The sequence below is a fragment of the Ursus maritimus genome, unplaced genomic scaffold, assembly GCF_017311325.1.
Source record: "Ursus maritimus isolate PB19 unplaced genomic scaffold, ASM1731132v1 scaffold_26, whole genome shotgun sequence".
Taxonomy (NCBI): domain Eukaryota; kingdom Metazoa; phylum Chordata; class Mammalia; order Carnivora; family Ursidae; genus Ursus; species Ursus maritimus.
Window position 1 is genome coordinate 42,875,502 of NW_024425119.1, and position 11,836 is coordinate 42,887,337.

An 11,836-nucleotide genomic window follows, 5' to 3' on the forward strand; every position below is an offset into this window, starting at 1 on the left:
CCCCTCCTCTCCTCTCTTTCCCTTGGCCCAGCAGCACAAAGCCCCTACCAGGGATGGGGTGAGAGGAGCTTACAAAGGGCATAAAGAAGACACTGCCCCTGCCTTTCAGATCTCCCTGTTTCAGGGCCCACACAAACACAGAGGACAGCCGCACGCTGTAGTAGGGGAGCCAGACTGCCTAACTCCGGGGTTCACCTTTGCGAGGTGGCTCAGGGGCGCCTAGGGGCTGTGAACACACAGGTGGCTGAGCCCTGGCCCCAGAGTCTGAGAATTTGCATTTCTAACGCAGTCCCTAGTGCCGCTGCCACGGCTGGATTGGGAACCACACTTTGAGAACTATGGTTTCGGCCCGGAACAACAGGCCCAATTTAGTGGGTGGGGAAGAGGGGAGCAAGAGGAGGGAGCCCAGAGAGCCTCCGAGTCCTGAGAGCTCTTCCATGTTCCTGCATACTCAGACGCAGACCCCATAGCCCGCCCCCACCCACGGGCAGGACCTCTGATCCTTGTGCCTCTCTCCCCAGTGCCGCTCCTCCCAGGGGCAGCGCCGAGGTCCCTGCTGGTGTGTGGATCGGATGGGCCAGCCCCTGTCGGGGTCCCCGGATGGTGATGGAAGCTCCTCCTGCCCCCCTGGGAACAGTGGCTAAGGCTGGTGGGGGGTGCTTCAGGGCCACTGAGAGGAGCATGGGGCTGTCATCTTGGGTCATTTGTTGAGTGATGAGTAACTCAGGAGCCCTGAGCCCCACACTCCACCTTCAGGCCCTACCCCACTGTCCCCCTAACCCCTGGGAACCCCACACATGGAAAGATTGTTAGTGTGGGCTTGGGGTGTGAATAAAGCTATGTTGGGGGTCTCTGGCCTACGTCTCTGTGGGAGACAGCCACTGGCAGAAGTTTCCAGCCTCGCCCAACTACCCACCAGGGAGTGGGAGCAGGGGAGACATGGAGGCCATGGCCTTTGTCTCCGTTTGTGACCTTGTTTCTAACACTAATATTTAGATTCAACAGGAGAGGGGACAGGAAGGATTAATAGTTAATCCCCAGCAGGAACCCAATAAAGAGGAACTCTCAAAGCACTTACCTTTCTGTTACATCCTACTAAAAAGGGAAGGAAATTCTCACTTACCGAGCCCCTCCCACGGGCCAGACCCTGGAGCAGGTGCTTCTCCGTGGACCACCTCGTTCTGTGCTTACAATAACCTCGTGAGGTAGGGACTTTTGCCCCTGTTTTTCAGGGGAGGAAACTGTGGCTTAAAACATTTGGGTCACTTGCCTGAAGTTACAGAGCTGGTAAATGAGGATTTAAATCTTGTTCTTCCATCCCAGGAATAAGTGTTCGTTTTGCCTCCTTTCTGCCCACACGCTAACCCAAGCATGTGTAGGGCACCCAGCACTGCCTGGAGGGGCCGCAGCACCACCTTTGTCACAGGTGCCAACCTCATCGCAACATGAATCACATGCATACGACACACCTTATCTAAGGGAGCTAAGCGCTCCGATTCCCAGAGGTCCTCCAGGCTGCTGGGAAGGAGATCGCCAGGCGAGTCACGCTAGGCGATAAGCCTCAGAGAAGCAAAGTCCCCCTCCCCACGACACACGCAGGTGCACAGGTGCCAAGCCACTCTTCCTGTGGGAGGGGTGGCTCACTCAGCTGGACATCTGGGTGGCGGGTTGGGCCATTTGGGGGGTGGCGACCATCCCTGGGACAGCCAGCAGAGCCGAGCCTGGAGCTGAGAAGCGTTACCCTCTGGACCAGATAACCTGCAGGGCTCCTGGAGGTTCCCTCCCCCTGAAAGGACTTTAGTCTTTGGAGCTGTCCGAGAAGCTGAGTGAGATAAGAGCTCGGCAGGCTGCAGGGCAGGGAGGGAGGGAACACTTCACAGCCACCCGCTGCCCAGTCCAGACTCTCATCATGGAGCCAAAGGCGGCCCGATTGCGGCGGGGAGAAGGGCCGAGAGGAGAGCAAGAGGACCGACGCTCAGGAGAAGGTGAACTACCCTCTGGGGGTGCAGAGAGCTCAGCGGGGCTGGAGGTGGGGATGCACTGTTGAGAGGGGGCTCCTGCTGTCTTGGGAGGCTAGGGAAGGCAGCCGCTGCCTCTGCCCCTCACTGCCCAGCCGAGAGGGAAGTGAAAAGAGATCAGAGCTGGGGCCTTGTCCTATCTCGTGGACTCTTTCACCACCACCACCCCCCACACCCCCAGGGTGAATGGAGTGGCTTCCTTTTTCCCAGGTAATGTCATTAGGCTCCCAGTGGCCTCCTCACCCCCTGCAAAAATAACTTCCCCTTCTGATCGCCCCACAATGATCTTAGATACTCCACTGGTTGGGGGCGGGGAGGCTGCTGAGCGGACAGAAAGCATTTCCTGAACAGAGGATGTTTCTGGGTCTGTCCGAGGTGGCAGAACCCTAAATTCTCCCCCTTGGGTATGCCCTTTGACCCTTCCTCCTAGGAAACGCTGAGAAGGACAGAGGCGTGGACTTGGTGCAATGGACCCGGCATATGGAGGTGAGGGAGGTTAGAGGTCAAGATGGACAGGTCTTGGAGTGGAGGGCAGTAGGGACAAGGACCAGCTTGGTGATAAAGACAGTTTGTTCTTGGGCTCAAACCCCTCAGATCAGGTGAGAGCTAAGGGATAAGATGGAGGGGTTTGAAGTACAGGTCAGCAAGGCAGGGGCCAAAAGTCAGCCAGTGAACAGTCTTCTATTGGTGGGACTAAGGGTCAGGAGAGGAAGGCTGGGGGAGAGGAAGAAGAGAGTAGGGTCGCAGATGACCAGGTGGTCGGCATCCAGAGCCTGGCACTGGAAGTGGCTTTCCTTGGTCCTCACTGCTGCTCTGGGAAGCCAGAGAGAAATAAATCTGGGGGGAACCCCTGGGCCGGAGGCGTGCCTGTTCCTGGCACTTAGCGAGGTCCCTGACACACAGAGGAGCTCAGGAAATCCACGGTGAATGACACATGGCTGACTGGACGGAGAGCCAGCCGGCCCTGCCCTGCTTTGTCCTGCAGGCTGTGAAGACACAGCTCTTGGAGCAAGCTCAGGGACCGCTGCTGGAGCTGCTGGACCGGGCCATGTGGGAGGCCGTGCAATCCTACCCACCACAGGGGGGACCTCTGCCCTCCGTTCCTCCAGACTCCTCAAGCAAGTGCGCGTCCGCGGATCCAGGGGCTGGGCTCCTGTAGCGGCCTCCTCCACTGGGAGGATTATGAGCCCTAAATATCATGTCACCCATTCTTTGCCAGCACGGGCATGACCCCAACTTCAGCCTTCTCTCTTTTCCCCTTATTGCTTCTGCCTGCCTGACCCTGACCTCCACCTCCAGGCCTTGTTCTGCCCTGGCCCTGACCTTCCACCTGGTCCTGCCCTCTGGCCCTCACCCTGACCTTCCTCTGCTCCTGCCCTTGGCTGCCAAGTATTCATCTTTCTGCAAGGCTCTGCCCTCGGCTCAGGGCCTTCTTAATTGGGTCCTGACCCAGAACAACTATCTTCATTCAGGGCCCGGGAGCCATCCCTGGGGAAACGGAAAATGTTCATCATCCGAAAGTCCCTGCTTGAGTAAGTCCACAGCAAGGACGGGGGACGGGAGGAAAAGAAAGAGCTTTGGCTGGGGGCCCAGGACCCCTCAATTTTAACCCTCGGGTTCTAGGTGTTTGGAGGGAAGACCTGGAGAGGGTTTCTCAAGTTCATTTTCCCCCTTTGCCCTGGGCGTGATTGTGGAAGCGAGGCCACCAGGATGAGAAGTCCCAGCCACGTCCCAGCCACGTCCCAGCCCTTAGTTGCAAGTTCCCAATCGCCAGTCCCCACCCCACATGGGTATTGTGCCTGAGCTGGCCCCGCGACCCTGCGGACCCCCCAGCCCGACACCGGCCCTGTCCCCGCAGCGAGCTGATGGAGGTGCAGCATTTCCGCACCATCTACCACATGTTCATCGCCGGCCTGTGCGTCTTCATCATCAGCACCCTGGCCATCGACCTCATTGACGAGGGCAGGTAGGTCCCCCCACCTGGGGCAGGCCCACAGATCAGACCCCCTGGGTCCCCAGTGTTCCACTTGCCGTTGGCCTGAGCGCGCACGGCCTCCATCCCCCACACTTTGATCCTTTGATTCTTGGACACACATGAACTTTGCCTCCAACAATCTTCCCACCGAAAACACACTCTCGGACTTCTTCCTTCCACAGTCTTGGATGGCCCTTGGTCTGACCTCCCGGGTCAGCCACTCTGGGGACATTCTGTGTCCCGCTCAAATACTTCTCAGTAGGAGCCTTGCCCTGAGGCAGACGCACGTGAGCACGCAGGCCCACGTCACACCGCACCGGTCACACCGCACGGCTCGCCCACACTCCCTCTGAAGTCAGCACTGTTCAATCCAAGTACCCTTCGTTGAGCTCCTCCCAAGTACCCGCCCTGGGGGCCAGACCCCGTCCCTGTCTGTGAGGCACTCCCAGCCTTGTGGGGAGCCCAGATATGCCCACAGGCATCCCCCCCACAGAGCACCCCCACGCTGGGGATGAGTCCAGAGGGCTGCAGAGCCCGGGGGGCGGGGTTCTGTATTTTCACAGCCCCCACCGCACCCTAAGTACGGTTTAGGAAGCAGTGAAAAGAAGAGGACCCAGGATCCGTGGGTTCAGCAACTGTATTTCCTTCTGGTAAAATTGTTGTTAATCGTATGAGTAGTAGAAGGATCAAATCTCAGGAAAAAGTTCAAATACACGTAAAAGTGACAGTCCTTGCTGACCACTCCGCCAACCCCAGACCGCTGTCAGAGCTAACATTTTCCACAGTTTCGAGAGTTTCCCTCCAGAACATTCTCCATGTGTTCGCCTCCACAAGTACGGAAGAACCAAGAAGGTATCTGTTGTGAGGCGTCACGTACTTAAACTTCTGGTACTTACTGCTCTGTTTTTACTCCTTAGCAACTTATCTTCCTAGCTCAGAGATGTTTCCAGGTCAGCCTACTGTTCCTAACAACTGCAGCCTAGAGGTCCCAGCTTTTGGTCCTTTACTCCTGGACATTTAGGTGGTTTCCAGTTTTTCCCCGTTACAAAGCATACACTCCAAACATAAGCAAATAAAACACCCAGCGACCTGCTTTCTACTAACTACCCTCACAGCCACACACACTCCAAAAGGACCAGCTAACGGAAATCAAGGCTAAGCTCTGAGTACCTCGTACTCTAAGAACCTGTGGCTACAATGTTCTGAGCCCTCCTGCAACACCGTAGGATTCAGAGGGTTCTAAAGGTCATTTGTAAGCAAACCCACCCCCTGATGGAGTCTTTTCCGGCAACACCCTGTGCTAGGAGTTCGGGACCCCAGAGGTGCCATCTGGAACACCCTCACATATGAGGCCCTGGTAACTTCCACAAAATACCTCAGTTTGAGCTATTTTATTCCAAGAGCTCTGACTGCAGAGGGAGGGGACAAAGATGGGCCACACACGTGTCTCCTTTGTTTTTCCCTCTCCACTCCAAGGCTGATGCTGGAGTTTGACCTACTGATCTTCAGCTTTGGACAGCTGCCCTTGGCGCTGATGACGTGGGTCCCCATGTTCCTGTCCACTCTGCTGGTGCCCTACCAGGCCCTGCGGCTGTGGGCGAGGCCCCGGGCTGCAGGGGCCTGGACGCTGGGGGTGGGCCTAGGCTGCGCGCTGCTGGCCGCTCACACCGCCGTGCTCTGCGTCCTGCCGGTCCACGTGGCCCTGAAGTATCAGCTCCCGCCCGCCTCGCGCTGTGTCCTAGTCTTCGAGCAGGTGATGGGCGAGCCGAGGCTGGGGCGGGGCTCCTGTGGGGGAGGGCGCTTGAGGCTAAGGCACTGGTAGGGGCGGAGCTAGTTCCTAGGGGCGGAGTCCGGCGCCAAGGATTTAAGCGCACCAGCTGGCTCCGAGGAAATTTGTGGCTTCGCAAATATCATCGGACTTCGCAAGGAGTCACGGGGGCTGGTTGGCTGGCTGGAGGCTCCGCCCTGCCCATTCCTGTACCCCTTTACCCTTGACTCATCCCAGCAGCTACCTGTTAGGCTGTAAGACTGTCCGACAGAAAGATAAAGTATGGGCTTTGACCTTGCAGATTTTGCAGTCCGCCTGCCTCTCTTCTGTAACCGAGCCCACAGAGATGTTAAGTGATTCGCTCAAAGCCACACAGCAACGTAACCTCCCTTCCCTTCCATCTCAGGTCAGGTTCCTGATGAAGAGCTACTCCTTCCTGAGAGAGGCTGTGCCTGGAACCCTTTGTGCCAGAGTAGGTGAGGCCTTGGGCTGGCCCTGCTGTGAATTCAGTCCCTTTGGCCGGTTGAGTGAAGTCAGCAGTTGCAGGATTCTCATAAAAGCTGTGGCTTCCTAAGCCTGTGTTGCCCCCAGGGCAGAACTCTGGCCTCCAACTGGACTCTGCAGGCCTTAGTCATTAGGATTCTCAGGTCTGCCTCTGAGATATGGCACCTCTGTTACCCAGGACTTCTGACACTTTCCAATTTCCAGGCCTAGCCTGGAAAGACCCAGGATATGAGAGCCTTATATTGGGAAGTCAGAACAGAAGGAGAGAAAGAATGTGTGGTGGAACTTGTGCGTGCCAAATGGAACGCTGACCAAGCAGGTCCTGTACCAGAAAGTAGGGTGCCTGGAATGAGAGCAAAAGAAGGGTGTCAAAGAGCAGTTTCCGCTCCTGCCTAGTTTCACTTTCCCCACCACACCTCCAGACCCAGTATCCACCCCTCACCCATCCCCTGAACCCCTGTCCTATCCGGCCCTCCACCCCCAACCCCCACCCCTCACCCCCGCTCCCTTCCCCCTTCACTGATGGAGCCCTCTCACTCCTCCCCAGGTGAGGGCACGCAGGCCCCCAGTTTCTCCAGTTACCTCTACTTCCTCTTCTGCCCCACGCTAATCTACAGGAAGACTTACCCCAGGTAAGACCCTGCACCTCTTTCTCAAATGCCCACGCCCATCAGGGACCTTGCCCTTCTATTTTCCTTTCTCTGAGGTCTTTAGCCGCACCCCAGACACTGGCCACTTTCTCAGGAAGCATCCCATAATTAAAATGGGAAATAAGTGGCAGGTAGCCTCCCCCTTCTCCTTTGCACAGCCATGGTGACACGAGAGTGACCAAGGACTGCCCCAGTTTTAGTACTGACAATCCTCCACCCTGGGAAGCACATCAGTCTGGAGCAAACTCCTGATGGTCAGTCACTTTAGTTGACATTCGAGCTAAAAACCCATTTGCCATGTCTATTATGGAAGGTCCAAAGTGTTCGAGACCCTTACCTCCCCAGATAATCCTCCCAGGCCTGAGCAACCGAGGGAGCTTCGGAGAGAGGGCCTGTGCCCCAGCGGGCAGGGAACAAAACAAAACATATTATCCCCATTGCTGCTGCAGGACACCCAGCGTCAGGTGGAATTATGTGGCCAAGAACTTTGCCCAGGTCAGAAGGTGGGGCAGAAGGGTGGACTCGTGGTGGCTGAGGGGGCATTTCTGGGAGTGGGGAAGGGGGAGCCTGGGGAGGGGGTCCGAGGGTGGTGCTAAGGTAAGAGGAGGCAGGTGCTGGGCCAGAATCCAATTCCAGAGCGAGGGGGCAGCTGCTCGTGACCCTCTCAAAGTGATGTGACCCCCCCCCCTGCACACCCCAGGCGCTGGGCTGCGTGCTGTATGCCTGTTTCATCCTGAGCCGCCTCTGCGTTCCCGTCTTTGCCAACATGAGCCGGGAGCCCTTCAGTACCCGAGCTCTGGTGCTTTCTATCATGCATGCCACGTTGCCAGGTATAACCACCGAAGACAGGGCCAGGGAGGGCTGCGCTCGGGGGGGAAGGCTTCCTAGTAGGGGACTCCCGTCCTCCCCTCCCTCATGTGGCCCCTCCCATCATTGCTCACTTCAGATGACCGCTCCACTCTCTCTTTCCACATTGGCCTCCTCATCTGTCTCCTCACCCCTTCAATCTTTCCTCTCCCGCCTGCCCCTGACGCTGCTGCCCAAATGAACGTCCCTCCTCCAGGTCAATCTTTCCCCACCCTGCTTCAAAAACTCCAGCGATTCCCCGTTGCTGGCCTCTCCAGATAAGATTTGACCCCTTGGCCTGGCATTCAAGGTCCCTTCCCAGGCAGCCCCTCCTATCTTCTCATCCTGCCACAAGCCCCGCAAGTTCCTTGAAAGACGTGCACTTTCGTGACTCCTGGCCTTTGCTCATACTGGTCCCTCAGCTTAGACTACACTTTCCCCATTTTCCAGCCATGAAATCCAGTCCCTTTTTGGAGGCCTATGACTGCAATTCTTCCTCCTCCGGGAAGCCTTTAAGTTTTAGCCATCAATCCCCATGACCCATCCCTTGCTCTGCACTCCCGAGCACATCAATGGCCATCATGCCTAACTCCCAGCACGTTTGACCTTGATGCGTGGTTGGACATGTCACTGTCCCTATCTCTGTCTGTCTGTCTCTCTCTCCAACCACTCTGTGAACTCCTGATGCTCAGGGGCTCTGAGATTCATCTGTGCCTCCCCAACATCTGGCGAGGCTCATGAGCAGCTGGATGGATTAATGAGTGCATGAATTAGTGAGTGACTCATAAATGGTTGGCAGGAGTTGGGGCCCTGGTTGCTGAGGAGGGCCCCTCAGAGCTTCCCAGGGGATCCGGGTGGGCCCGTCTGACCTACAGCCCTTGTCCCCCCGCACCAGGCATCTTCATGCTGCTACTCATCTTCTTTGCCTTCCTCCACTGCTGGCTCAACGCCTTCGCAGAGATGCTACGATTCGGAGACAGAATGTTCTACCGGGTGGGGCCTGGACCTGGCCACTTGGGCGCTGGATGCAGGGAGGGCTGGGGAGTGATGTGGGGGGGGGTGGCTCCGTGGGGTGTCTCCTCCACGGTGCTGTCAATCTCCCACATGAGAAAGTGCTCCTGGTTGTGGTTCCAATGCCACCCCTCCGCCTCCTGACCAGCCAGGGCTAACTGCTTTCGTGTGCGTGGTACTTTGGAATCATCCTCTCCTGAGACGGGGTAAAGGAGGGAGTGCAGGGTCGCTGGTCCTGACGAGGCAGCTGGGAGAGTGCCTGCTGTCTCTCTTCTGCCGGGGCCAGCCCCCCGTGGAACACTGGGACAGGGGGCAGGAAGCAAGGGGGAGCAGCTGGGGCCTGGGAAGAGTCAGGACCGTGATGTTCACCTCCTTCCCCCAACCCTGACCCCACTCTTCCCCAGGACTGGTGGAACTCGACGTCCTTCTCCAACTACTACCGGACGTGGAACGTGGTGGTCCATGACTGGCTGTATAGCTACGTCTATCAAGACGGGCTCTGGGTATGGGCTTGGCAGACCCCCTCAGCTCCCACAGTTAATGGGGCCTCTCCAGGACATTCTCCTTCCCTCTGTCTGCACCATCCACCTTTTCCAGACCTAGGGGTCCCCTTGACTTCCATCTACCCCCTTCTACCCAACCCAGTGGGCAGAAAATCCTCCTAGGATCTAACTTCCTTCCTTATCCTCAACTCCACCCCGCCATGGAGCATGTCTCCCCTCCTTGGCCTTCTAAGGAACATGAATATAGCGACTCTCAGTTACCAAGACTTCCCGCATACGTAGTCTGCACATCACCCCTCAGAAGTAGCTATTATTATATCCCCTTTTAAAGATTGTACGTAAGGCCCGAAGAGCCAATAAAATGCTCTTAAATGAGACATTTAAGAGACTTCAGACTCCAAATCCCATATTCTTTCCATTGTACCATACCCTCTCTCGGCTTCCTAAAGGAGGGGGCTCTTTGTGGAGGAGTCTTGGGGAGACTCATTCCACCCTCCTCCCCCCACCCCTGCCAGCTCCTCGGTGGCCGGGCTCGAGGGGCCGCCATGCTGGGTGTGTTCCTGGTGTCTGCCGTGGTCCATGAGTACATCTTCTGCTTTGTCCTGGGATTCTTCTACCCCGTCATGCTGATCCTCTTCTTCGTCATTGGAGGTGAGCTGGGCCTCTGTGTGCCACGGGAGGGGGAGCCATCCAGAGGGAGGAGGCCTGGGGTCCTGCTCCTGGAGATTCCAGACTGACAGGGGAGGCCACATACCGTTCTGGGGGGAGGCATGAAAGTTGGGGTGGGAAAGAACTTGGGAACAGGGAGGGAGGGAGCAGGGGGTCTCCGGGGGGGATGTGGGAGAAGATTCCTGGCTGGAGAGGAGTGTCTGAGCGGGGCACACACAGAGGGAGACAAAGGGGAGAACTGGCATGAGGCTGGAAGGTTTAGTAGAAGATCCAGGATCCGATGTATAAACCGAGGGTCCAGCTTTCGCACGAGCTACTGAGACCTCTATGGGTTGCTGGAGCTGGGTTCAAGATCCTGCCCAACGGTGCCTTCCTGTTCCTTCTCTCCCCGGTGCCCTGGGATGGGAGGGCAGCCAGGGAGACGAGGGATCTGGACTCGGAGCAACAACTTTCCTCCGGCATCAGGGCTGATGAACTTCATGATGCATGACCGGCACACCGGCCCCGCATGGAACGTGCTGATGTGGACCATGCTCTTTCTGGGCCAGGGCATCCAGGTCAGCCTGTACTGCCAGGAATGGTACGCTCGGCGACACTGCCCCCTACCCCAGGTAAGGGACCACGACCCTCACTCAGCTCCCCATCCAGAAGGACACACCTCCCCTCCGCAACAGCCAGCCCCCTTTTGTTGCCCAATTCAACAGCTGTGATCAGGGCCCAGGGCCTGGTTTGGGGGCTTCCGTGCCTTGGATGTGTAGGGTGGGCACAGGAGGGAACTCACGCACGATTCACCTCTCTCTGGCATAGACAACCTTCTGGGGGCTGGTGACACCTCGATCTTGGTCCTGCCATTCCTAGAGGTCAGAGCACCCTCACTGCCCAGCTGATACCACCAAGTTCTCCTCTGCCTGCAAAGCCCGGGCCCAGGGGGCCTGTCCCTGCATTCCCAGATCTAGCTCTGAGTCAGGAGGCCTGGCAGGCATGACCCCACCAGGGACTCCAGGGGCTGAGATCTGTGGACCTGGAGGGCAGCCGAGCACAGACTCAGAATGTGGTGGCTCTGAGCCGCCAGCCCCCTAGATCACCACAGAGCCCCCTCCTCCCTCATGACTGTCCAGACTTGGGGAGACGTGAGGATCTTACAGATTTGGTGAATGCAGGGTGAGCTAGAGAAGCCGGGGCCGCCAAGGTCTGAGAAGGGGTTGGCTCGCTTTTTGTACTGCTTCCACTACGATAATAAACTGTGTCTCTTTTTATTCATTCATTCGTTTATTCCTTCATTCCTTATTCGTTGAAGGCCCACTTTTGACAGGCGTGCCTGAAGAGCTGTGTCTGCAGAGGCGAGGCTGTGTGGTGGGAGGGGCTGAGAGTCTTGGATGCCATTCATTGCCTTGTTGATGCCAACTGCTCCCCAAAACCCAACCTCACCTTCCCTTCCACCTCTACTCCTTCTTCAACTCGCATTTCCACGCCCCTTCATCCTTTTGCTCCCGGCAACCTCTGGCATATTTTGGGGAGGGCCCACAGCAGGCCTCCTCTCCCCCGCAGACCCAGGAGAGGAAGTGTCTGTACAGACCTGAAGCAATTATTTTAACTTCCTGAGCCCCAGTTTCCAATGCTCTAAAGTAGACCTTAAAATGAAGAGTGTCCTGACTGTACGGGTTCAGAAGGTCAAAATATTCGTGTTCAGCACCATTCCAGAAATCAGACTGTGCAGTCACTCTGAGGAGGGGATCGTTTCTGTCCTCCGTACACGGTCCCCACCGCACCTGGTGCCGGGAAGACATCCAGATCAGCAAACTTTGGGGGAACTGAGCCCCGGGCGACAGAGGACCACACAAACCAGGGCCTCTAAGAGAGGGATTGGTACTTCTTTTTTTTTTTATAAGAAT

General features: G+C 57.0%; 2 protein-coding genes across 2 annotated transcripts in view; both read left to right on the forward strand.

Annotated features, from left to right (window-relative positions):
- The window catches only part of IGFBP6 (insulin like growth factor binding protein 6), a 3,735-nt gene extending 2,884 nt beyond the window's left edge, over positions 1-851 (forward strand). The window contains exon 4 of the mRNA XM_040642516.1: positions 522-851. Within this exon, the coding sequence (XP_040498450.1) occupies positions 522-644 (123 nt within the window). The 3' untranslated portion in view covers positions 645-851. The remainder of the gene's footprint in view (positions 1-521) is intronic.
- A 2,101-nt stretch (positions 852-2,952) lies between these two features.
- SOAT2 (sterol O-acyltransferase 2) lies at positions 2,953-11,204 on the forward strand. Its single transcript, XM_040641958.1, has 13 exons — positions 2,953-3,173; positions 3,491-3,550; positions 3,877-3,984; positions 5,470-5,746; positions 6,168-6,237; positions 6,813-6,897; positions 7,365-7,410; positions 7,616-7,745; positions 8,657-8,754; positions 9,177-9,275; positions 9,791-9,926; positions 10,410-10,555; positions 10,752-11,204. Exons 1-13 carry the CDS (start codon positions 2,953-2,955, stop codon positions 10,800-10,802), a joined length of 1,527 nt encoding a protein of 508 aa, XP_040497892.1. The 3' UTR covers positions 10,803-11,204.
- The last annotated feature ends 632 nt before the right edge of the window (positions 11,205-11,836 follow it).